The sequence below is a fragment of the Agelaius tricolor genome, unplaced genomic scaffold (assembly GCF_023055355.1).
Source record: "Agelaius tricolor isolate 1412-34295 unplaced genomic scaffold, bAgeTri1.0.p SCAF_70, whole genome shotgun sequence".
NCBI lineage: Eukaryota > Metazoa > Chordata > Aves > Passeriformes > Icteridae > Agelaius > Agelaius tricolor.
This window is the reverse complement of record NW_027269330.1, coordinates 694,812-720,533: the sequence shown is the minus strand read 5'-3', so window position 1 is coordinate 720,533 and position 25,722 is coordinate 694,812. Positions and strand designations below refer to the sequence as shown.

General features: G+C 60.9%; 1 protein-coding gene across 2 annotated transcripts; it reads left to right on the top strand.

Annotated features, from left to right (window-relative positions):
- The first annotated feature begins 400 nt into the window (after positions 1–400).
- TET3 (tet methylcytosine dioxygenase 3) lies at positions 401–22,723 on the top strand. 2 transcript variants are annotated; one of them, XM_071417847.1, is made up of 10 exons: positions 401–540; positions 12,075–14,304; positions 16,345–16,435; positions 16,649–16,742; positions 17,210–17,418; positions 17,881–18,031; positions 18,371–18,460; positions 18,554–18,691; positions 19,033–19,369; positions 19,688–22,723. In XM_071417847.1, exons 2-10 carry the CDS (start codon positions 12,120–12,122, stop codon positions 21,424–21,426), a joined length of 5,034 nt encoding a protein of 1,677 aa, XP_071273948.1. In that variant the 5' UTR covers positions 401–540; positions 12,075–12,119; the 3' UTR covers positions 21,427–22,723. The 2 variants fall into 2 exon arrangements, with proteins under 2 accessions (XP_071273948.1, XP_071273947.1); XM_071417846.1 differs by lacking the exon at positions 401–540 and adding an exon at positions 808–1,667.
- Positions 22,724–25,722: the final 2,999 nt, after the last annotated feature.

The window sequence follows — 25,722 nt, the reverse complement described above, 5'->3', positions numbered from 1 at the left end:
CCCTCGTGTCCCCCTCATGTCCCCCCCGTCCCTCCTCCGTGTCCCCCTCGTGTCACCCCTCGCGTCCCCTTCATGTCCCCCTCCGTGTCCCTCTCGTGTCCCCACATTCCCCCGTGTCCCTCCTCATGTCCTCACCGTGTCCCCCGCCATGTCCCTCTCATGTCCCCCCCCTCCGTGTCCCCACATCCCCCCGTGTCCCCCCCCGCGTCCCCCTCATGGCCCGCTCCTGCGCAGCGCAGGGAGCGGGCGGGCGGTGCCACTGCGTGGGGGAAAGGGGGGGGGCTGTGCGTGGGGGGGAAAGGAGGAGGAGGAGGAAGAAGGAGGAGGAAGGAGGAGGAGGAGGAAGGAGGAAGGAGGGAAGAAGAAGAGGAGGAGGAGGGCAGGGGGGGAGCAGGGATGCGGCGCTCATTCCCCCCCCCGGCTGCAGCGGGGCGGCGGTGAGGGAGCGCGGAGGAGAGGGAGACAAGATGGCTTCCTCCTGAGGGCCGGCGCCGTGCGGGGCCGGCGGGGGCTGCGGGGCAGCGCGGGGGCAGCGGCGAGGTAAGCGCACCCCTTCTCCCCTCCAAAACACTCTCGTTGCACCCCCCCAAACCCTCCCCAAATAACCCCAGTCCCTCCTTGGGCTTGCGGGGCGGTGCGGGGGAGGTTAAAGACCCCCCCCCCCCGCGGTGCTGGCGGCCCCGCGGGGCCGAGAGGACAAAGCGGCGGGGCCTGGGGAGGGCCCCGCGCCCCCGCCCCCGTTTTGGGGCTGTTTTCCTTCTTTTATCCCTTTCCTTTCCCTCCAGCATCGCTTCGTGGTGGGGGGGGAAGGGGGGGGTGGCGGTGTTTAGGGGTGGGAGGGCGATAAAACTTAAGGTGCACCCCCCTCCTCCCCCCCATATCGTCATTCCCCCGTGTGCTTTTTCGCCTTTATTAATCATTATTTCCATTAAAACCATCGCGAAATGTGCTGAGCTCAGAGGTGCGGCGGGGTGATGCGAACAAGGGCGATGAGGCTCCCCGCCGTGACGTCACCGTGACGTCACCCGGGGCCGGTGGCAGCTGTCATCCCTCGCCGTGACGAAGCCCCGGGGTCCGGAGCGGGCATCCCCCCGCTTTCCGTCACGGCAGGACGGAGGTGGGCACAAAAAAACAGCTGCTTCTCCTCAGGGGGGTCTCAGCCACCCGCCCAGACGGTGATTTTGGTCATATCCCAGCGCGCTTTGGCAGTTTTGCCATCCCGAGCGGCTGCGGGCGTTGGTGGCTCCAAGGGACATCGCCGAGGTCAGGGTGGGGAGAGCGCTGCCAAAAAATCGAAGTTGGGAGCCGGCGGTGAGCGGCGTTTTTGGCACCACGTGTGGGGATGCTTCGGATCTCGCGGCCGGCGCGTGCGCCCGCCAACGCCGGAGCTGCCTCCGGATGCTGTGCAAAAAAAAAAACCAAAAAAACCCCCAAAAATCAGAAATCTCAGCTCGAGTCGGTGGCAGGTGCCGGGGCGGTGGGTTGTGCCGGGATGCGGTGAGCCCCGAGGTTGCATCATGCTGGGAAGGGCTGGGCAGCGCCGGAGCAGAGTCCTCCAGGGCGTTATGGTGGCCCCATAAACGAGCCCAGCTCTTGGCCTTTGGCACCTCGTTAGCCGTGACAAGGTTTGTTTTTCCGGATTGCCGGGCATGGACTCTTTTTTGCAGGTAATTGAGGGGGAAGGTGGCTCTGGTGGGGTCTGGAGAAGGCAAAAAGTGTGTGCATCCCCAGGAATTTGGCCTTTCCTTTGATGGGCCTTGCTGGCCCAGCTGGGAGTGGGGATGGCAAAGTGGTGGCATGATGTCTCTGGGTCACACGGTTGTGCTCTGGCTCTGTGTCCCAAAAAGCCCTTTCTGGGGTGTCCCTGGTGCTGGCACACTGGGGGTGAGCTGTCCCCATGGCACTGGGGTCCCCAGTCCTTGTCCCCATGGTGCCAGGGTCCTTGGTCCTGGTTCTGCATGTGCTGCAGTCACCAATTCTTGTCCCCATGGCATCAAGGTCCCCATTTCCCTTCCTGCATGTGCTGCAGTCCCCAGTTCTTGTCCTCCTGGGGTCCCTGGTGCCCTGCCTGCATGTGCTGGGGTGCCTGGTCCCTGTCTCTGTGGCTTTGGGATATTCAGACTCCTTCCTGCATGTTCCCAGTGTTCCCAGTCTCCATTCCCACACTGCTGGGATCCCTGCTCCCCATGCGTGTGACATGGGGTGCCCTGTCCCCATGGCAGTGTGTGTCCCTGTCCCCATGGCAGTGTGTGTCCCTGTCCCCATGGCAGTGTGTGTCCCTGTCCCCATGGCTGTGTGTGTCCCTGTCCCCATGGCAGTGTGTGTCCCTGTCCCCACAGCGTTGGGGTTCCCTGTGGGAGTCTCCCAGTCCCTATCTCTGCTCCATCAGGACACCCTTGGTTCCCTGTTTGTGTGTGCCAGTGTCCCCATCCCTATGGCAGCGGTGTCCCTTGTCCCCCAGCTGTGCATGCTTGGCTCCCTGCTCCCTGTTCCTGCAGCACTGGCATTCCTGATCCCTTCCTGCCTGTGCAGGGTCCCTTGTCCCCATTCCCATGCCATTGGGGTCCCTTGTCCCCATTCCCATGCCATTGGGGTCCTCAGTCACCTGCCTGCCTGTGCTGGGGTCCCTCGTCCCTATTTCTGTGCCACTGGGGTCCCTTCTTGCCTGTGCAGAGTCCCCTGTCCCCATTCCCATGCCATTGGTGTCCCCAGTCCCTTCCCTGTGTGGACAGGGCTCCCCTTGTCCCCATTCCCATGCCATTGGGGTCCCTTGTCCCCATTCCCCTTCCCCTGGGGTCTCTTCCTGCCTGTGCTGGACCCTTTGTGACACTGGGGTCCTTGGTCCCAGCCCGTGCCATCTTTCCCTGTCCCTGTGGCACTGGGTCCCCATTCCCTGTCCCCGCCGTGTCCCTGACTCCACGTGTGCTCAGGGTGTCCTCTCAAGGGGACGTCCTGAAGGGGCCAGCACCAAACCCAGTGTCCCTGTCCCCTCGCTGTCCCCGCTGCGGGCTGGGATGGGGGAGATGCCCCCAAGTCCCTCCTGGGGACACCCCCAGCTCCCTCCCGTGCCAGCGCTTTAATCTGGGTGCTTTGAGCTCTGTGTAGAAGGGTGCCAGACCATTTCTGAGGATGAAAGAGCTTTTTTTATTTATCCCCCGCTCCCCGGGCCGGCATCCAAGGGGAGATGAAATGAAACGGGAAGAGGCTGGAGGTGAAACAGCTGCGATGGGCCCGTCCCCATTCCACATCTGCCTGCCACACCACTGCCAGCCCCAGCAACCCAGCTCAGCCCCTTTGCTCCTCTGTCCCGGGGCCAAAATCCCCTTTTGCTGGGCTGGGCTTTGCAGGCAGGGCTGTGGAGGCAGGGACAATGCAGCGTGTTTGTTTGCTACAGCTAAAATGGCAGTTCTTAAGGGGAAAGAAAGAGAGGGAGAGCCAAGTGCTTCTGCACATCCAGTCGCCGCATCTTTTGATTAAATGAGATTTTGCTGTCGAAGGGGGGAGCTGGGGACCACGAGCTCCTGAGCCTGCAGTTCCCATCGCAGCCAAACGAGGGGAAAAAAAAATTCTGAACCACCCCGAGCTTGAAAATGCTGTTTAAAAAAAAAAAGAAAAAGGATTGGTGCAAGTTGTAAATGCTGCAGTTGTCAGTGTGGAGGCCGTGGGGTGGCCGGAGGGTTTGTCACCACAGGGCTGGTGGCACAGTCTGCTCTGCTTCTCAGGCTGGCTGGAAAGGATGGAGAAACATCCCAGGAGCTGGGGTGGAGCAGGGAATGTGGGGCAGGGTGAGTGAGGGGCTCCAGAGATGGGGCAGGATGAGTGAGGGGCTCCAGAGGTGGGGCAGGATGAGTGAGGGGCTCCAGAGGTGGGGCAGGGTGAGTGAGGGGCTCCAGAGGTGGGGCAGGATTGGTGAGGGGCTCCAGAGGTGGGGCAGGGTGAGTGAGGGGCTCCAGAGGTGGGGCAGGGTGAGTGAGGGGCTCCAGAGGTGGGGCAGGATCAGTGAGGGGCTCCAAAGGAACCCACTGATGTTGCAATTAAAGCCTCTGCACTTAAGGCCGTTGCCTTGAAGCCACTGCAGTTAAAGCTCAGGCGCCTAAACCTGCACCAATTAACGCCGTTGCAATTAAAGGCCCAGCACTTAATTAACGCCATGGCTGCACCAGCCCTGCTGGCAGTGCCGGCTGCTCCCAGCTGTGCCAGGTGTCTCCATGAGCCTCCCTGGCTGGGATGGTTGGTGTTGGGGCACACTGGGAACGGCCTGTCTGCCAACTGGGAAGCATTGGGAGCATACTGGGAGTGCACTGGGAGTGCACTGGGAGCAGCCTGTCTGCCAACTGGGGAGCATTGGGAGCATACTGGGAGCACTGGGAGCGCACTGGGAACGGCCTGTCTGCCAACTGGGGTGCATTGGGAGCATACTGGGAGTGCACTGGGAGCGCACTGGGAGCAGCCTGTCTGCCAACTGGGGTGCATTGGGAGCATACTGGGAGTGCACTGGGATCACACTGGGATCACACTGGGATCACACTGGGATCACGCCTGCCCTGTGGATCTCCGTGCTCCCCTCTGGATGACACTGGGATCACACTAGGATTGTGCTGGGGTCATGCTGGGATCTCGCTGGGATCGCACTGGGATCGCACTGGGATCGCACTGGGATTTCACTGGGATCACACTGGGATCTCACTGGGATCTCACTGGGATCATACTGGGATCATGCTGGGATCTCACTGGGATCATACTGGGATCATGCTAGGATCTCGCTGGGATCTCACTGGGATCATACTGGGATCTCACTGGGATCATACTGGGATCATGCTGGGATCATGCTGGGATCTCGCTGGGATCTCACTGGGATCATACTGGGATCTCACTGGGATCACGCCGCCCGCCCTGTGGCTCTCCCTCCCCGCCTCCCCGCCGGCCCAGCACGCTGCCTGCCCGCACATGGCTTTTTTTAGGTTTACAAACACCACGGCCCCGTGCACGCGCCGCTTCCTCCCCTCCTTCCTCCTGCCTTCCCCGTGAGTCATCGGAGTCATCATCAGCCCCGGCACCACTGGGCTGGGGACACCGGAGGCGGCAGCGGCGCTTTCCCCCGTGCTGCTGCTGACCCCAACTAGGAGTCGCGAAAAAAGGCAAAACCAGATTTCATTTTTCTGTTCTTTCACCATTCAGCACTTTCCTCCGTGGTGCTGCCGACCCCAGTGAGGTGGGGGAAAAGAAAAAGGCAAAACCAGATTTCATTTTCCTGTCCTCTCACTGTTCCGTTTCCTCTTTTGGCGAGCGAGCCGGGGAGGATGAGGGTGGCTGCCGTGGGTGGTCTGTGGGTGGTCTGTGCTGAGGTGTTTTTGGAGAGGACCACGGCGCGCTTGGAGGGTGGCAAGGCTTGAAACGTCACCGGCTTCCCCGGCGTCCTCGCCCTTTGTTGGTTGTGTCTCTGTGGCGTTGGATTTGCGCTGTGGCTTTGGGGGCGGCTGAGGAGAAGCTGGTGAGGCCCCAGGACGTTGGCAGAGGTGTTGGCAAAGGCTCCTGGGGGCCCGGCAGTGCCGAGGAGCAGCGGGGAGATGCCAAACCCCCGCGCTGAGCTCATGGGCTGAGGTGGCCCCGGTGACTCAGCAGAGCCGGCGCTGACTCAGCGGCCCCAGCCCCCGGGGAGGCAGTGGGATAGCGGGAGAGCTTGAAATTTTTGGGTAGAAAAAGGGATTTCTTTGTACAGCGTGCCGCACTTTGCCCATGCTGTGCTGCCAACACGTTTGCCTCGCCGTGCGCCTTCCTCCAGCTTTGGGGAAAGGGATTTCATCCGAAGGGGCTGCGTCTCCCACCTGCCACGAGATGCTTTTCCCCACAGGGAGCGGGTCGTGGCGCGAAACCAGCTGTGGGTTTGGGAGGGGAGGCGTTTCCCTGCTCCCAGGCGGGGCAGGGCCCGGCTCCCACTCATCTCCCGGCTCCTGCCCGCCGGCCGTCGCGCCAGCAGCGTGCCCGTGCTTGCCAGGTGGGAGGGCAGCAGCACTCCTGCTTCTCCTCCTCCTCCTCCTCTTCCTCCTCCTGTGCTGAAGGTCGGGCTGTGCGCGGCGTGAGGAGCCCCATGTCCCAGGGAGGGAGGGCACAGCAGCATCCCCCAGGTATGACGGGATGGGGATGGCATGGAGGGGGGCTGAGCACCCATGGGTGCTGGCTGGCACATCCCTGACTTGCACCTGGGGACCGTGAGGGTGCAGGGACCCCTCCTCTGTTCAAAGCCTTGGAAGCTGGGGTGCAGTTTGGTCAGGGCATGGCTGTGGAGAACCTTTCCTTCTCGCTATTCCAAATCTGGCTTTTCCCCCTGACTTGCAGGGCAAAGCAGTTGGTGGGGTGGAAATGCCCCCACTGGGGGCTGGAGTGGCTAGGAGGGGATGGAGCCTGGTCCTGTGGGGAATGCTGGCATCGGGGGGCTGTGAAATTGGGCTGGAATGGGATGGGAAGTGCAGCTGGGCTGGGGGGCAGGTGAGGAGAGGCCCCAGGCCTTTCCCACACAGCTCATGTGCTTCCACTTCCTTCCCGTGTGTCCTTGTCCTTCCCTGCCCCTCTCACCTTCCTCCTGTCCCCCTTCCCATTCTTCCCCTTGTTTCCCTTCCTCCCCATCCCCATCTTCCTTTTCTATCCCCCCTTCCCCTCCTTTCTCACATTCCTTCTTCCCCTTCCTTCCCTTTTTCACTTTTCTTCCCATTTCTCTTCATTCCCTTCTTTCCCTTCCCCTTCTCCTTCATCTCCTTCCTCTTTGCCTTCATCTCCTTCCCCATATTCTCCTTCCACTTCCCTCTTCCTCTTCCTCTTTTCCTTCCTCTTCCTCCTCCCCTTCCTCTTTCCTTCCTCCCCCTCTCCATGCCCTCCCCGGTGTCGGAGCAGGCTCGGTGATTCAGCCTTGCCAATCTGGGAGCCGGCACGAGGGCAGCCAGCTGTGTTGAAGGAAAAAACCGCTTCGAGAAACAAAAATAGTCCCGTGGGGTGTTTCTTTTATTTCTTTTTTTTTTTTTTTCCCTCCTTTTTTTCCCTTTCAAGAGCTCGGCTCCGGGCCGGGGCCGGCAGCTGTGCCGTGCCAAGCCTTTCCCTCTGCCTGTGCCAACTGGCAGCTCCCAGGCAGGGAAGGCTCAGCAGCAGCAGCAGCAGCAGCCGTGCTGGGAGCACACGGCGTGGGGCATTCGGCTTCCCAAAAACTGCTCTGCTGGGAGCGGCCACTGGGAGCAGCTGCCGAGGCAGGGCTGAGCATCCCCGGGTGCTCCCATCCTGCTCCAGGTGTCCCTGCCCTGCAGTTGTCAGTGTGGAGGCCGTGGGGTGGCCGGGGGGTTTGTCACGACAGGGCTGGTGGCACAGTCTGCCCTGCTTCTCAGGCTGGCTGGAAAGGATGGAGAAACATCCCAGGAGCTGGGGTGGAGCAGGGAATGTGGGGCAGGGTGAGCGAGGGGCTCCAGAGGTTCTGGAGTTCTGAGGTTCTGCTCTGAGTTTTCCTGCTCCTTGTCCCTGCTCCGTGTTCCTGCTCTGAGTGTCCCCGCTCTGTGTCCCTGTTCTGTGTCCCTGCTCTGAGTTTTCCTGCTCCAGGTGTCCCTGCTCTGTGTTCCTGCTCCAGGTGTCCCTGCTCCCTGTCCCTGCTCTGTGTCCCTGCCCTGAGTGTCCCCACTCTGTGTCCCTGCCCTGAGTGTCCCTGTTCTGTGTCCCTGCTCCCAGTTTTCCTGCTCCCTGTCCCTGCTCCCAATTTTCCTGCTCCCTGTCCCTGCCCCAAGTGTCCTGACCCCAAGCATCTTCACCCCGAGCATTCCAACCCCAAGCCTTCCTGCTTTGAACATCCCCTTGCCGAGCATTCCTGATCCCAAAATCCTCACCCCAAACACCCCAACCCCAAGCATCCCCACTCTCGGGTACTCCCACCCTGAGCCTCCATTCCCCAGCCATCCTGACCCCAAACATCCCCACCTCAAGCCTCCCTTCCAAAAGGGAAAACACTTTTCCTGGGGGAAATGAGATGGTTGGAGGTGGGAACAAATCTTTTTTCCACCTTAAAAACAATCCTCCATCTCCCTGGGAAGCCCCCAGTACTGGTGGGATGGGGAGTGGGATTCTATCACATTGCAGCTCGTCATACCCCAAAGGAGGAGGAAAAGGGGGTGCAGTGGTTGCTGGGGTGGAAGGGGCCGTGCCCATGGGGGTCCCCAGAAGTGCTCCTGGGACTGGAGCGGAGCAGAGCCGGGTTTCCCGCAGCGGGGATCAGCTCAGCTCAGCTCCCTGGCTTACTCCGGCTTTTCTCCGGGCTAAATGAGGACAGGAGCGGCTCAGCCCCGGCGCCGGGGTCAGCCGGGGCCACGGAAACAGCTCTGGAAACAGGGCGGGAGAGGGGCGGGACCAGGGCGGGTACCCCGGCCGCCAGGGGGGACCCGGGGGCTCTTGCTCAGCCCTCGGCCTTCCCCCGTTTCCTTGAATTCCCCTTTCAGGGTGGCGACTTGGATTTGGGTCATCCGCTCCTCTGCGGCCTGCCTCCCGCTGCTCCTCTCCCTTCATCCCCTCCCGCATCTCCTTCCTCTTTGCCTTCATCTCCTTCCCCATCTTCCCCTTCCGCTTCTCTCTTCTCCTTCCTCTTTCCCTTCCTCTGCCTCTCCCCTCTTCCCCACAGCTGGAGGCTGTGGAGGGATTGGGATGGGAAGGGGTTCCCCCATCTCTGGGCTCCGATGGTGCTCCCAGAGCGTGGTGTGATCCCAGCAGCATTCCCGTGCCTGGCACTGCCCTTGGGCTGCTATTGCAGGGTCTGCAGCGCTCAGGGCTTCCCCCGGCGGTGCCCCAAAGCCACCATCCCAAGGGAGGAGGATCCCCGGGGTGGGTGCCAGAGGAGGAAACCACAGCCCGAGAGCCGGGGCTGGCCGGGCTCCACCGCAGCGGGGCCGGCAGCCAAAGCTCCCTCTTGGCCGGCCCGTGCTGCCGGCTGGCAGCGGCTGCTGCTGACCTGCAGAGCTCCCGGCCGTGCCCTCGCTGCAGCCCCGGCACACGCTGCCCCCGGAGCCACCCCGGTGTCCCCAGAGCCCCCAGGAAGGGCTCAGCGTTGCCACCAAGCTTCCTCTGGCCCCCAGATTCTCCACTTTTATTCAAATTGTGTGGGTTTTTGCATGGGATGACACCAAGCTCTGTGTGTGCTCCGTTCTGTGCAGCTCCCGACCCCGGTCCATCCATCCATCCATCCATCCATCCATCTGTCCATCCATCTCTCTGTCTGTCCATCTATCCCTCCATCCATCCATCCATCCATGCTTCCGTCCGTCCATCCCTCTCTCCGTCCGTCCGTCCATCCATCCATCTGTCCATCCCTCCATCCGCCTGTCCCTCCATCCCCCCCTCCCTCCGTCCATCCCTCCGTCCGTCCGTCTGTCCCTCCATCCCTCCGTCCATCCCTCCGTCCATCCCTCCGTCCGTCCGTCCGTCCGTCCGTCTGTCCCTCCATCCCTCCCTCCCTCCATCCCTCCGTCGGTCCGTCCGTCTGTCCGCCGCCGGCCGGTCCGTACGTGCGCGCGGCGCGGGCGCCAATGGCTCCTGCAGCTGTTCTGGCAGGGGGCGGGGAGGGCCGGGGCTCCCGGTGCTCCCGCGGGCCCCGCTCGCTCTTTCCCGCCCCGGACGGTGCCGGTGCCGCCGCCGCCGCCGCCCGCGGCTTCGCCTCCCGCCCCCGCAGCCGTAAGTGCCGCCCGGCCGGAGGCGGCCCCGAGCCCGCGCCGCGATCCGAGCACTCCGGGCTGTTCCCAGGGAGCGCAGCCCAGGCTGGAACCGCTCCAAGCCGGCCTCAGCCTCTGTGTGGCTGATTTTTGTTGTTTTTTGGGGTTTTTTTTTTCCCTTCCTTCTCTCTGTTTACGGCATTTAAACTGGGGGGCATTTAAAAAGGGAGGAAAAACGGATTTAAAAAAAAAAAAAAAAGTTGTCCTCACGGGGATTTTTTCCCCTTTTGTAGCGCCCGGAGGATACAGAAGGGGATGTGCTTAACCCCAGCCGTATCGCTTGGTTTTCTCTTTATTTTAATTTATTTCCTTCCCCTCCCCGGCTTTTCTCCTTTCTCGGGGTGAATGGAAGGAGGTTCGGGAGCTCTGGGAAAACTTTTCCGAGGAAAATAAGCTGAGGGCAGAGGAATTGGTGCCCAGGGCATTGAGGGGGGGTTGCTGCGGTGCAGCCGGAGTGCGTCGGGATGGGGAGGGGGCATCGATTTTTGGGTCTTTACATCTCCCAGCCAGCAGGGCTGGAACGAAAGGAGCTGGATGGGACGGCCAGGAAAAAAATTCGTTTTTTATATATATATATATATATATATATATATATGTATATATGTGTGTATGTGAGTGAAGTTTTATTCCTCCACTGATTTAGGAGGGTTGTGGCTTTCGGGTTAACCCTTTAGGAGCAGCAGGGCGATGTTTGCTCCTCCCTTCGGTTCACACCATGAACTATTCTCCTACATTCCCAGCCCGGTTCCATAACCCAGTTTATGGGCAGGAGCAGCCCGAGGTGCCTCCCTGGCCCTGCGGCTGATTTCTGGGGCTTCCCCTGCCCTTTCCCCGCAGCTTCTCCCCTGGGCAAGCCCTTGGGGCCGCTCCCCACCCGGAGCAGAGCAGGTTTGCCGTCATTTCCCTGGGCTGGCGACCCTTGGGGCACCGGAGCCCTTGAGAGGGGGGGTTCAGGGCGTTTATCTCCCCGGCGCTTGGGAAAATCCCCTTCGGCTGGGCAGGAGGAGGAAGATGAGGGCGGAGGAAGCAGGGGCGAGGCCGTTCCCTGCTGGGTGTGCGAAGGAGAGCGGAGGCGTGCGTGCTGTGCTGTCCCCACCCTGCCCTTGCTGCGCTTTCTCCCCGGACCTGCCGGACCGGTCCCATGGCCCCGAAGGCAGCGGAGCCCCCCTAAAAACCCTCTAAAAACACCACGGGGTGATGCTGTACCAGCGCCGCGCCGCCCTGGGGGATTTCTCCGCTGGGGAAAAGGGGTTTTTGGACAGAGTCGTGCTGGGAGTGGTTCCTCCGAGGTTTCGCCGGAGTCAGCAGCGTTCTTATCTCTCCAGCGTAGCGTTCTTATCTCTGCAGCGTGGCTCTGCTCACGCTCTCACAGCCAAGGGTGAAGGACTCTGTGCCGAGGCCGTGGTGCCTGAAGGGTTGAGGCAGCCACACACGGACACTTTCAACACTCGGAGCCGTAACTTTGTATTTAACTTTGTATTTAACTTGGTGTTTAACTTTGTATTTCGGCTCTCCCCGCCAATCTGAGCTGCGGATCCTTCCCACGGGCCGCTGGCGGCCCCATCCAGAGGCAGGAAGCTCTGCCCACAGCCTCTGCTTGCTTTGGCATGGTTTTTCCAGTGAACTCTGCTGTATTTTTAGCTTGCCGGAAGCTGCCCTTGCTTATCAGCAAACGGCGCCGAAATCCCCAGTGCCGAGGTGGGGCAGCAGCACGGAGAGCAGAACGACCCCTTCCATCCCTGGCAGAACCCTTGGGGGGCCCTAACCAGGGTGTTGGGCTCCTGGGTGCCACCAGGTGGGTTTGGTGTGTCCCTGGCACGGCCCCGGGAGCCCTGGCCAGCCGTGTTGATGCAGACACGGGGTTATTTGAGGTGAAGCAGCCCCTGGCACTGGCGTAGCCAACTCGGCGGCTTCCTGCCGTGCCGCGGCCCGCGGCGAAGGACGGCTGCTCCCGGCCGCGATGTTCGCTCCTGGCACGGCTCCAAAACCCCCCTCTCCTCCTCGTGCTGCTGCCTTCAGCGCGGGCAAACGGTGCCACCGCAGCCAGGGACACCCTGCCTGCCCTGCCCTCGGCGGGTGGTGGAAATCCCGAACGGTCTCTGAGTGATTTCGAAAGCAAGTGGCGGGGTGGGGACGTGGGTGGCAGGGTGGAAAGTGGCCGCCCTCTGAGCCCAGCCGAGCTGCTCCTCACTCAGCCAGCCGGGCAGAACCCACGTGGCTCATCTGCATCTTCATCCCCCCAGTCAGAAAATGAGATGGGGAAAGGGGAACTGAAGGAAACAGAGGGGAAGAATAGGGTTGGAGCACATAGGGATGCTCACGTCTCTTCTCTGTCCCCCCTCACAGACAGGTTCGGCGGGCGACGCGGTTGATGGACCCAGCAGAAGCCAAATGGAAGAAGGGCCAATTAATTATGTGGAAGAAAGGCGGCTGAAGGAGGGCAGCGGGCTCAGCCTGGTGAATGGGGGCCGGCCGGAGGCGGGGGGTCCCGTGCTGATGGAGCCCAGCGGGTGGTCGCCGAGCCAGCCGCCCGCCACTGCCAAAGCCCACTTGGAAGACGTCCGGAACCTGGTGGCCTTCTCAGCGGTGGCCGAGGCGGTTTCCTCCTACCGGCTCCCACCGCCGGCATCGCCGTCGCTGCTCTACGAGAAGTTCGACTCGGAGATGAGCCGGGGCGGGCTGGGCACGGCGGACGGGGTGCCACGAGGAGAGGACCTGCACGCCCTCAAGGCCGCCCTGGCTTTGGCCAAGCACGGTGTGAAGCCCCCCAACTGCAACTGCGACGGCCCCGAGTGCCCCGACTACCTGGAATGGCTGGAGCAGAAGATCAAGACGGCTCTCGGAGAAGAGCTGGCGTCACCGCGGCCCCACGCCGCCGCCATCCCCCCGCCTCCTCCCCCAGAAGGTGCTATCGACCCCCAGCCGGTGCCTGAGGCTGCGGAGCCGTGCCCGCCCGACAGCCTCCCCTTTTCCCAGAGCGCGCTGACCATCGCCAAGGAGAAGAACATCAGCCTGCAGACCGCCATAGCCATCGAAGCCCTCACGCAGCTCTCGGCCGCCCTGCCCCAGCCCGCGGGCGATGGGCAGCCCCCGCCGCCGCCACCCCCTGCCATCCCCTTCGGCCCCGGCCCCCTCGGCCCGCCGGGGGCCGCGTGGCAGCGAGGGGACGAGCCCCGTTACCCGCCGGAGCCCGGAGCAGCACCTGAGCCATTTTTCGGCGCGGCGCCTCCGCGGGGGAACTTCGCGGCCACCTGGGGGCTGGAGGCCGAGGGGGCAGCGGGGGCTGGAGACCCCATGGCAGAGCTGGAGCAGCTGCTGGGCAACGCTGACGACTACATCAAGGCGGCTTTCAAGAGACCCGAAGCGACGGCCGGCAAAGTGACAGCCCCCAAAACGGAACCCCCCGAGCGAGCACCCAGCAAAGAGGCACCGGGCGGCCCCCGCTTGCCGCCGGCGCCGCCGGAGCCCGACCTGCACAAGAAGACGCAGCTGGTCCTGCAGCAGCATCTCCACCACAAGCGCAGCCTCTTCCTCGAGCAAAGCCTGGCAGCAGCAGCAGCGGCACCCCCGGACCGGCCGAGCGGCTGGTGGGCTCCCGGCGCCCCCGCCGCGCCCCCCAAGCCCTTCGAGAAGCAGCCCAAAGAGAAGAAGAAGAAAACGCCGCCCGAAAAGCCCCCGCCGGCCAAACCTCTCCGCAAGCAAGTGCAGATCAAGAAGGCGAAGCAGAAGGACTCGCAGCCGCTCTTCCCTCCCCTCTGGCAGATCAGCCTGGAGGGGTTTCGGGCGCCCGCCGAACCCCCCGCCGAACCCCCCGCCGAAGAGATGCAAACGGAGCCGCCGCCGCCGCCGGCCTTCCCGCACCAGCCTCTTGCACTACCCCTGCCCGCTGCATGCCCCCCGCCACCAAACCCCCTGGACGGCGTCCCCCCGGCTTCCGACTCTCAGGAAAGGGGTGCCCCCGGGGGGGGCCCCCAAATTCACTCGGCGCCGGCGGGCTCGACTGGCTCGGAGGAAGCGCCGGCCGCCCCCCCGCCGGCCGGCTCAGCTCCCATCATGGTGGATGACAAGTTGGAAGAGCTCATCCGACAATTTGAAGCCGAATTTGGGGAGAATTTCAACCTGCCGCCCCCCGAGACGCCTGCCCCGCTCGCCCCCGGGGCTGCCGAGCTGCCGGGGGGGACAGCACCAGCTCCACAAGGGTCCCCCACCGCGGCCACCACCGCGGCCACCGCCCCGGCTGCCAGCAGCGCTCCCCAAGCCGGACCCAAAAGCGTCTCTCCAGGGAAGGGGCCGCTGTCAGAGCCACCCTTCACTGCCCGCTCCCCCAAACAGATCAAAATCGAGTCTTCTGGTGCTATCACCGTGGTGTCTACCACGTGTTTTTACTCTGAGGAAAGCCAAAACCCAGACGTGGACGACGTCGACAGAACACCCACCAAGGACGAGGTGCCGCTGACGCCCACCCTGAGCGGCTTCTTGGAGTCTCCGCTGAAATACCTGGACACGCCGACCAAAAGCCTCCTGGACACCCCTGCCAAGAGGGCCCAGGCTGAATTCCCCACCTGTGACTGTGTTGGTGAGCCAGCAGCCGGGCTGGGGGGGCGTGGGGAGGGTGGCAGAGGTGGCTTTGCAGGGTGGGAAGGTAACAGAACGCATGGCATCAGCAAAGCCCTGATTTCTGGGGAGGTAAGGCCCTCACGTGGTGAAACCCCAGTGCTGTGGAGCTCCTGTTTGGTTTCTCTCCTCCTCTCTTGTTTTTACAGTTAGATGGAGATGGCTGTTTCGCCATGGGGGTGGCACTGGTGTCACTGGCTGTGCCGGGGTGGGGGCGTTGCATGAGCAGCAAAACCAAAGGGCTGTTGGGTTTTCCTTCTATTTAACCTTAACCAGCTGAATCCCCTGAATCCATGGTGGTCCCAGTGCCAAAACCCACCTAAACTCCCTCTCACCTGGTTATCCCTGGTGTTTTCAGCCAAATTAGCTGGTTCAGGTTCTTTGAGTAACCCAAACTTTGGTTTGATGCTTGTGCTTATCACTTACTGCTGGGATGCTGCCTTGTTCACTGGCCAATCCCACCGGGATGCATTGAAAAATCCCCAAACTCTTGGATTTGTGAGGTTTTTTTGTGGTTATTTTTGGTGTGCATTGGCATTTGTTAGACTTCGCAGCAAGTGCTAGAGAATTCCTACCCAGTCCTTCCAGTCCACCTCCATCCGAGCGTGAGGAGCTGAATATTCCCTCCCCAATATTTAGACTGGACCTTTGTGCTCCCCTGGGAGCAGCTGGATGAGGATTCTGGGGGGCACCCACCCAGAGGATATCCTGGGCTATAAGCACAGGCTGTGATTTATTAGCGGGGCTTATGATTATTTATTTATTCGCTTGTGAATGGCAGCAGGAACGAGCCCCAGACTCCATGGAGAGGAGGGAAAGCTTTCCTGAAGCCTCTCAAACCCAGCCTCGGAGTTTGCCAGGAAAAGATTTGTTTAGGGGCTGGGAGAGGGAGGATTCCCCCCCTTCCCCTTCTCTGTTTTCTCAGGGAGAAAGAAATGCAGCAGGAGAGGGCTCGGTGCTTTATTGGGCGCGGGAGCTGTTGGAGGCTGTAATAAAATGAGCTTTTTCCAAGCCTCCCATATTGATCCCTGTCTGGACAGCTGCAGCCCAGCTGAGCCCGGCTTTCTCCTCAGCCTGGCTCCCGGCCAGCTGGACATGATGGGAATGAAAATCAGGCTGGTGAGAGCAGAGGGATGCAAACACAGACCAGCCCTGGCTGTGGTGCAGGGCACATCCCAGCTGGTGGTTTTGGAGCTTCCCTGTGTGCTGGGGCTGCTTGGGGCATCCATCACTTCCCACCCCTGCTCCTTCATGCCCTGAAAGCCCCCAGGGGTTTGCTGTGTGCAGGGCTGTAGCTCAATGTCCTTCTCCTGAAGCCCCAGGACCTTCTTCTTGCTGCCCAAGGATCTTTCTGGAGCCCCAGGATCCTCTTCTTGATGCCCCAGGATCCTCCTGGAGTTCCAGCATCCATCTCCTGTAACTCCAGGATCCTTCTGTAGCTCCAGGATCCTTTCCTTGCAGCCCCCAAGATCCTCCTGTAGCCCAAACCCTTCTTCCATAGCCCAGATCTTTCTCCTGCAGCCCAAATCCTTCTCCCATAGCCCAAACCCCTGAAGCAGGCAGGAAGAGCTTCCTGCCCCCAAAATCATCCCATGATGGCAGCATCCAGTTGGGCCAGTGCCTGTGAGAGGTTCTGGACAGGAGCCCTGGGTGGGAGCAGGGTGAGGAGGGGGTTTGGGGTCTACATCTCCCACCCAGCAGAGCCCCCGTGGTCAGAGCAGATTCCCTGCATGGAGCTGTGGTCACTGCCAGGGTGCTTCCAAGGGCTGCGGCTCCTCAGAGGGTTTTTGGGTCCCAAAAACGGGGTGGGTGTTGATGGGTGAGGGTTCTCCAGCAGCGTTTCAGTGCTGGCAGAACCTTCCAAAGCAGGGAACAAGGAGTTGCTGTTAACAAAGCCTTGATTTTTGGTGCAGAAGAGCTCGGATTTGGGTGTTTGGAATCCTTCAGGGCAGCCAGCAAAGGGTGCAAACCCCAAATCTCTGTTCCCCTCCTCTCTCTGCAGAGCAAATCGTGGAGAAGGATGAGGGGCCCTATTACACCCACCTGGGCTCGGGGCCCACCGTGGCCTCCATCAGGGAGCTCATGGAGGAGAGGTAAGAGCCCCTCACTGCGGGGCTGGGGTCCTGTCAGGGGAGTGGGGACTTGAGAGAGTGACTGGGGACTTGTGAGAGTGAGTGGAGTCCAGTCAAGGACAGTGGGGTCCTGTCAGGGAAGTGGGGATTTGTGAGGGTGCCTGGGGGCTCCTGAGGGGGCTCCTGAGGGGCCCATGAAGGCCAGTGGGACTGGGTGTGACCCTGCCCTGGCAGGTATGGTGAGAAGGGCAAGGCCATCCGCATCGAGAAGGTCATCTACACGGGCAAGGAGGGCAAGAGCTCCCGGGGCTGCCCCATCGCCAAGTGGGTGAGTGCCTCGCGTCCCCAGGCTCGTCCCCTCTGTGCCCCTCGGGGCTCCCCACACTTGGCACTGGGGAATGGTGTGTCCAGAGCCAGCAGCTCCCCCAGACTGCCAAAATCCATGGGGTGAAGGCAACCATGGGAACATGCCCAGCTCTGCCCTCCCCACCCCACAGGGCACTGGGGAAGGCATGCAGGGCATAGCCCAGATCCTTCTGCTATAGCCCAGATCTTTCTCCCGTACCCCAAATCCTTCTCCTGTAGCCCAAATCCTTCTGCCATATCCCAAACCCATCTCCCATAGCCCAAACCCTTCTCCTGTAGCCCAAATCCCTCTCCTGTAGCCCCCCTTATCCTCCTGCCTCTCCCCCATGCAGCAGCTCCTTCCTGGCACGGGCTCAGCCAGCTCAGGGCACCCCAGGGCTTGTGGGATTCCCCATGCCGTGAGGTCCGAGCCAGCCCCTCTCGTTCCAGGTGATCCGCAGACACAACCAGGAGGAGAAGCTGCTGTGCCTGGTGCGGCACCGCGCCGGCCACCACTGCCAGAACGCCGTCATCATCATCCTCATCCTGGCCTGGGAGGGCATCCCCCGCACGCTGGGGGACACGCTCTACCAGGAGCTCACCGACACCCTCACCAAGTACGGCAACCCCACCAGCCGCCGCTGCGGCCTCAACGACGAGTGAGTCCCACCGGCAGCGCGCCTGGGGGGAGATGGGGTGGGAATGGGGTGTGGGATATGGGGTATGGGGTACGGGAATGGGGTATGGGATAGGGGGTGCGGGATATAAGGTACAGGAATAGGGTACAGGAATGGGGTATGGGATATGGGGTATGGGGTATGGGAATGGGGTATGGGAATGGGGTACGGGATATAAGGTACAGGATATGGGATATGGGATATGGGGTACAGGATATGGGGTATGGGAACAGGCTGTGGGAATGGGATACAGGAATGGGATGCGGGAATGGGATGCAGGAATAGGATGCAGAAATTGGTTGCGGGAGTGGGATGGGGAATGGGATACAGGAATGGGATGGGGAATGGGATGGGGAATGGGATGGGGGCTCCCTCCCGTTCCCAGAGCTGCCGTCACCACGTGGCACCGGCAGCTGACGCTCCCACACCCGTGTCCCCCCCCAGCCGGACCTGCGCGTGCCAAGGCAAGGACCCCAACACCTGCGGTGCTTCCTTCTCCTTCGGCTGCTCCTGGAGCATGTACTTCAACGGCTGCAAATACGCCCGCAGCAAAACTCCCCGCAAGTTCAGGCTGGTGGGAGACAACCCCAAAGAGGTGGGTGACGGAGGTGGAGCAGGGGCAGCGCTGGTGGGGTGGTGGTTTGGAGCTCCTTTCCTGTCAGGACTATGAAAATAGGATTCCATGAAGGGTTTTTACGAGCTAGAGATGAGGAAAGGAAAGGTGGCACGAATGGGGCCTCTAGAAATCCCAGAGGACAATGAGGCTGGAGCTTGGATGGCCAAATCCTCACAAGGAATTTAAGCCATGTGCTTTGTGCTGTGGTGGATGTCATGGGAAGGGTTGGCTGCTGTGTGGTGTCTGTGGACTCTATCCCCAGTTCCATCCCTGCTGCCAAAACCCCTGGGAGACATCCTCCTCTTTTCCCTACCGCAGGAAGAGCTGCTCCGGAGAAGCTTTCAGGACTTGGCCACCGAGGTTGCTCCGCTTTACAAGAGGCTGGCGCCGCAAGCCTACCAAAACCAGGTCCTGCTCATCCCACCCTTGGCACACACGGCTGGAATGGGTGTGGGGTGCTGCTGTTGAGGGATTTTGGGTAACCAGCTCCTCCTTCCACAGGTCACCAACGAGGATGTAGCCATCGACTGCCGGCTGGGCTTGAAGGAGGGGAGGCCGTTCTCGGGGGTGACGGCGTGCATGGACTTCTGTGCTCACGCTCACAAGGACCAGCACAACCTCTACAACGGCTGCACCGTGGTAAGCAGGCACCTGGCAGGGCTTTTCAAGGTGCTCCCCTCTAATTGGGGGTGCTCCTTTTTGAGGGGCTTCATCCCCAGTTGTTCCACCCTCGTGACTCCAGGTGTTTGGCGTGGGCACACCTCACATGGGCTGCTCAGGTCTAACAGGCACCAGCATCTACTTTTGTCCAACCCAGACCCCATGGGAGGTTTCCAGATACCAGCTGGGGTCCAGAGCAGGCTGGGGGGGTGCCAGGCTGCTGTGGCTTCCTGTCAGTGTGGGGAAGAAGTGGGAGGTTTGGCTCATCCAGCACGGGCCACATCCATCAGCATCCCACTGACAGCACGTGCTCCGGCCAGGTCTGCACGCTGACCAAGGAAGACAATCGTGTGGTGGGGAAAATTCCCGAAGATGAGCAGCTGCACGTCCTCCCCCTCTACAAGATGTCCAGCACGGATGAGTTCGGCAGCGAGGAGAACCAAAACGCCAAGGTGGGCAGCGGGGCCATCCAGGTGCTCACGTCCTTCCCCCGTGAGGTCCGCAAGCTGCCTGAGCCCGCCAAGTCCTGCCGGCAGCGGCAGCTGGAAGCCAGGAGAGCTGCTGCCGAGAGAAAGAAGCTGCAGAAAGAGAAGCTGATGACGCCAGAGAAGATCAAGCAGGAAGCGCTCGAGCTCCCCACGCTCCAGCCAAATGCAGGTAACGGGGGCAGAGGTGACGTCCTGCCACCCCGAGCTGCCCGGAAAGCGCGCGAGGGGATGGGGATGTGGTTGGGGACCTTTTTTGGGCTGCTGTGTTGTGGTGCTGGATGGCATCTCTGTGCCACCTGGGTTTTCACAAAGGTGTGAATCGATGCCGGTGTGCCAGGTGATGGCAGGTGATGCCAACCTCTGCAGCTGGCTGGCAAACCCATCACCGTGGGATTTCTGAGTCTGGCCGACCGTTCTGGGGTCCTGGCTCCCTTCCGGTGGCTCCCTCGGCCGGCAGGTCACGGGGGCTGTGTGTGCTGTCCCACAGGTATGGCATTGAAAGGCGGGATACCCCCGCAGCCGCTGAAACCTTCCATCAAGGTGGAACCCCAGAGCCATTACAACGCCTTCAAGTACAACGGCAACGCCGTGGTGGAGAGCTACTCGGTGCTGGGCAGCTGCCGGCCCTCCGACCCGTACAGCATGAACAGTGTTTACTCTTACCATTCCTACTATGCACAGCCCAATCTGCCTTCCGTGAACGGGTTTCACTCCAAGTTCGCGCTTCCCTCCTTCGGGTATTATGGCTTTTCCAGCAACCACGTGTTCCCCTCGCAGTTTCTCAATTACGGGGCGCCCGAGAGGAGCGGGAGCAGCTGGGTCAGCAACGGCTACGAGAAAAAGCCCGACGTCTCGGCTCTGCAGGAGAACCTCAACCACACCTACGGGAACGGCAATTTCCCTGAGCCCATGCCGCATGGCGTGCGGAGCAAAAACCATCACCAGCGCACCTACGAGCGAGCCAACCGCTACGCCAGCCAGCAGAAAGCGGCGGCGGCCACGGCCGGGGCGCACAGGACTAGTTCGGGCTCGGAGGAGGCACCGGCGTTTGCACAGAACTGTTTCGGCAGCCGGCCCATCAAGCAGGAGCCTCCGGATCCCCCGCCCGCCATCGAGCCCCTTCCCAGCCCTGCGGCCGTGCCCGGCGCTGGTTTAACGCTGCCGGCCGTCCCTGCGCACGGCACGGCGCCGGAGCAGCGCTGGAGCCCCTTCAAGGCGCCGCAGGGCACGGCTTCCCCCGAGAGGACTAGCACGGCCGAGGGCTCGTGGAGCGCGCTGGCGCCGGGCTCGGGCGGGCGGGAGAAGCTGAGCGCCTTCGACGCTGCCGTGCGCCTGCCGCCGCCGGAGAAGCAATGGTCCAACGTCCTGGCGGGAGAGCCGCCGGCGGCGGCAGCGCACGGCTCGGGCTTGCTGCCGAAACCGTGGAGCCCCTGCAAGCTGGGGGAGACGGCGCTGGCGGGCACGGGCACCCCCGGCCTGCTGGGGTCACTGGGGTTCAGCTCGGCTCTGCCAGGGCTCCCCAACTTCCCCGAGGAGCCGTGGGGCTCCGTGAAGGTGGAGGAGCGGAGGACGCCAGCACCCAGCCCGGGGCTGGTGGAGAAGCCGTGGGAGGCAGCGGTGGGTGAGAAGGGGGTGGCAGGGCCCCGCCAGGAGAAGACGTGGGACCCCTTTGGCCTGGAGGAGGATCTGCCGGAGAAGGCGGTGAAGGAGGAAGAGGAAGAGGAGGAGGAAGAGGAGGAGGAAGAGGAAGAGGAGTGGTCGGACAGTGAGCACAACTTCCTGGACGAGAACATCGGCGGCGTGGCCGTGGCGCCCGCCCACGGCTCCATCCTCATCGAGTGCGCCCGCCGCGAGCTCCACGCCACCACCCCGCTGAAGAAACCCAACCGCTGCCACCCCACCCGCATCTCCCTCGTCTTCTACCAACACAAGAACTTGAACCAGCCCAACCACGGCCTGGCGCTGTGGGAGGCCAAGGTGAAGCAGCTGGCGGAGCGGGCTCGGGCCCGGCAGGAGGAGGCGGCGCGTCTGGGGCTGCCGCCGGACGCCAAAGCCTTTGCCAAGAAGCGCAAGTGGGGCGGCGCGTTGGCGACCGAGGCGCCCAGCAAGGAGAGGAGGGACTCTGTGCCCACGCGGCAGGCGGTGGCCATCCCCACCAACTCCGCCATCACTGTGTCCTCCTACGCCTACACCAAGGTGACGGGCCCCTACAGCCGCTGGATCTGAGACCGAGGCAACCGCCATGGCCCCATCTTACCTCAACCCTCGGCAGCGCCGCAGCCCGGCGTTGCTTCGTGGTGCTTTCTCCTCGGGTGTGGGGGAGAAGAAAACAAAAGTAAATAGACAAAACTGAAGCGAAACACAACAACCACAAAAAACAAAAAAAATAAAATCCGACCCATAGGAAACGAACCCAACGCGCGCGCTCGGGAGCAGCGGAGCCGGCGCGGGCTCACGCCGTCGGGGAGCTGCGCCCAGCGAGGAGTTGGCAAAGCAAGCAAAACTTGGTTAAAAAACCCAAGAGGAACGATGCTGTTTGATGATTTTAGGTAATCTCATATTTATATCTCCATGTTTTTTAATCTAGCCTCGGATGAATTTCCTAGCGTCCTTGCGCAAGGAGAGGTTTTTAATTCTACTTAAAATGGCCTGTTTGTTGGATTTGATTTTATTTTATTTTTTACTCCGATGACAACGACGAAGCCGATCTTCGAAAGAGAAGCCAACATTGAAAAACCACCCTAATCATGAATCCAAACCAACCTGAACACCAAACCAGCTCAAAGGCAAGAGGTGACTCCCTCCATCTCCTCCGCGTGGGGGCTGGTGGGACCGTGTGCTTTACTGTCAGCCAGACACGCTGAACATCCAATTATTTTTATTCCAAGGACCTAAAAATACCAATTCTGCAGCTCGAGGAGACCTTTCTCACAGCAACGGGAGCCCGCGAGCGAGCGGGCTGTCCCGGGACGGTGCGTCTCCGCCCGGCTCCTCGCCTCCAGCGGGATCGGCTCTGCCGCCGCGGAGCAAAGCCGGCGTCGCTCCTGGCGCCGGAGACCTCAGGACACGTCCGGGCTGGGGAACGCCGCTGCCGGGGGGCCGAGCTCGGGCTCGGACTTGGGGCTCCTTTGCCCACGGCCTCCGGGGCGAGCGGCAGCGGCGGCGTCTCCGTAGGAGCCGACGGGACAAAAACAGAAGAAAAAAAAGAAAAAAAAAAATTTACAAAAAACAGGAAAAAAACACAAACCAACCCCAAACTGTGAATAGCGAGTGTTGCTCTCTGTACATCACTGTTGCTAAAGTCTGGTGCTTTCCGTCTCCGGGGGACTTTCTCTCCGTGCAATCGGCTCTGGGAAGAGCGAATCCCAAGACTTGGTGGTCCGCCTTCCCCGCCGGTGCCGGCGAGCCGCGGCCAGCGCCGCCGGGGCTCGGTGCTCTTTTCTCTCCCCGGGTGCCATCCCTCCTTCCTACGGATCACCGTTCTTCCCTCAAAAAACAAACAAGCAAACAAAAACAAAACAAAAACCCCAACCCAACCAATAACCCAGCAACGACGACAACCGCGTGGTGCTTTTGGAACACTCTCAGTCGAGACTTCCCGCCCGGCGCCGGGACGGACGGAGCGCGGCCGAGCTGCCCCGCGGCGCGGCCGGAGCCGGGGGCCGGCGTCCCCGGGCGGGGTCGTTGCTTTTGCACTTTGAGGTGCCTTTTGGAGAGCCAGCGGGGCAGCGCCGACGCCGTCGCTGTGCGGGATCACCTCGTGTTTACCGTCACCCTCCTTCCCCCCACCTCGCGCACGGGCACGGATCAGCAGGATCTCGGTAAAACAGCCTGAACATTGACGTGGTCTGATTTTAAACCTGTAAATAGGGAAAGAAATTTTTTTAAAAGCACTTTCACCTAGATTTAAAAAAAAAAAAAAAAAAAAAAAAAGAATGAAAGCGAAACTTAAAAAAGCAAACAACTCCCCTCTTTCCTTTCCCCCCACTCCCCCCCAACTTGAAGCAGTATGTTTTAAACAAGATTATCGTGGGAGAACTGTAAATACTGGCAGAATATTTAACATGCTTTGTCCGTCCTTCATCATTAATGATTTTTTTTTTTTGGTTTTTGTTTTTTTGTTCGTTTTTTAACCGTAATCTGTAAAGTCGCGTATATTTGACAAGGAAACTCAACGAGCTATTCCCGCTTTTCTTAGAAATACCCAATAGCATATCAGGATTGTAAGAGTCAGATTTTAGGGACGCCGGCAGGCGATGCCGGGGACCCGCCGTGTGGCCGTGGTTCGGGACGTGGAGCGGGGACGACGCGGGGCCGGGTTCGGGTGCCGGCCCCGCTGTTGTCGCCCGGGGTCTCTGGCTGGCATGACGGGGGTGCCTTGGAGGAGAAGGAGCGTTGGGAGAAGGCGATGGTCCGTGTAACCTGTCTAAGTCCTGCTTCCTCAGAGGTTTTTCGGTGCAGGGAGGGGTCGGTCCAGCGCGGCGGGTTCAGCCCGGGAGAGCGGGGAGCTGCCGGCGCCGCGGGTCGGGGAGCGAGAACTGCTGCAGTCTCAACGTTTTTACACTACATAAACTTTGTCTAACCTACCTCAACTCTCAGTCATTACAAATTCGCACGCTTCAGACTTCTACACAAACTCGAAATCTATGCACAGCTCTTTACCCCTTGCTGCTGAGAGGCTGTTTCCAAGCAAAATCTTTTCCCTTTACCCGTCCCGGCGGCCGCGCTCGTCCCGCCCGTGCCGAGGCCGCGGGGGTCGCGGAGCTCAGGGGGGAGGGATGATGTTTTTAACGAGTGGGATGTGGGGACCTGGTTTTGCAGCAGGTCGTGGCCACAATGGTGCTAGAACAACAGCCGTGGTGGAAACCCCAGGGAGGGCTCGGCACGGGGAGCCCCGACCGGCTCCTCCGTCCCGCTTTGGTTTTTCTGGCCACGGTGCTTCGCCTCGGGCAGGAAACGAGGGATGCAATTTGGGTCCCCCTCCATCTCGATGCTTTCGGGATGAGGCATGGGAAGGAGAAGGAAACCAGAATCCCTGAGGTGCCTCAATTGCTGATTTTTCCTTTTAATACTGGAGTACGCTTTGTGGGCTCTATAAGGCATATTTTTATTAAATGAAATCTTGTAATACAAACGGTGCTATGGTGTTTTAACAAACTGTATCACGCTTCTGCCTGATTCCATCTCGCTGAGGTGCTACTAATGTATATATCAAATTAAGGAACCAAGATAAAAAAACAAAAAAAATACAAAATTTAAGCAATGTCGTTGAGAAGGAAGTTTACTTTTCCGGAGCGACAGCTCGAGGCGTGCCGGGAGCCGGTTGGGTTTATGCAAACTGAAAGAGGCGCCGCGTCCGAGGCGTGCCGCCGGCCGGGGTCGTGGTGGAGCCGTTCCCTGTGGGTCCCAGGATGAGGTGCTGGAGGTGATGTCCAGGTGCAGGGCTCAGCCAGGTGTCCACAGGGCTCGGACACATGTGTGGTCATGGTGCTTGGCCAGGTTTGTGGTCATGGTGCTTGGACAAGGTGCTCAGCCAGGTGTGTGGTCATGGTGCTTGGCCATAGTGCCTGGACAGGTGTGTGGTCATGGTGCTTGGACAGGGTGCTCAGCCAGGTGTGTGGTCATGGTGCTTGGCCAGGGTGCTCAGCCAGGTGTGTGGTCATGGTGCTCAGCCACAGTGCTTGGACAGGTGTGTGGTCATGGTGCTCAGCCACAGTGCTTGGACAGGCTGTTCGGACACGGTGCGTGGACGTAAGTGCTCGGACACGGTGCTCGGCCACACATCGTAGACGCGGTGCTCGGACTCGGTGCTCAGGCTCAGTGCTCGGCCACAGGTCATGGACATAGCATGGTCATGGACATGGTGCTCGGTCATGGTGCTCAGCCACAGGTCATGGACATAGCATGGTCATGGACGTGGTGCTCAGGAACAGTGCTCAGCCACTCCTTGTGGACATGGTGCTCGGACATGGTGCTCAGTGCAGTGCTCGGACGTGGTGCTTGGACGTGGTGCTTGGTCCTCGTGCTTGGCCACACATGATGGACGTGGTGCTCAGACATGGTGCTCGGACATGATACTCGGACATGGTGCTTGGTCCCCGTGCTTGGCCACTCATGATGGACATGATGCTCGGACATGGTGCTTGACCACGGTGCTTGGACGTGGTGCTTGGACACGCATCATGGACATGGTGCTCGGACGTGGTGTGCGGACATGGTGCTGTGTTTGGTGCTTGGACTTGGTGCATGAACATGGTGCTCGGGCACGGTGCTCTGCTGTGGTGCTCGGACATCGTGTGTGGACATGGTGCTTGACCACAGTGCTCGGACATGGTGCATGGACATGGTGTGTGGACACGGTGCTTGACCACAGTGCTCGGACATGGTTCTCGGACATGGTGTGTGGACATGGTGTGTGGACACGGTGCTTGACCACAGTGCTCGGACATGGTTCTCGGACATGGTGCATGGACATGGTGCTCGGGCATGGTGCTCAGCCATGCACCATGGACGTGGTGCTCA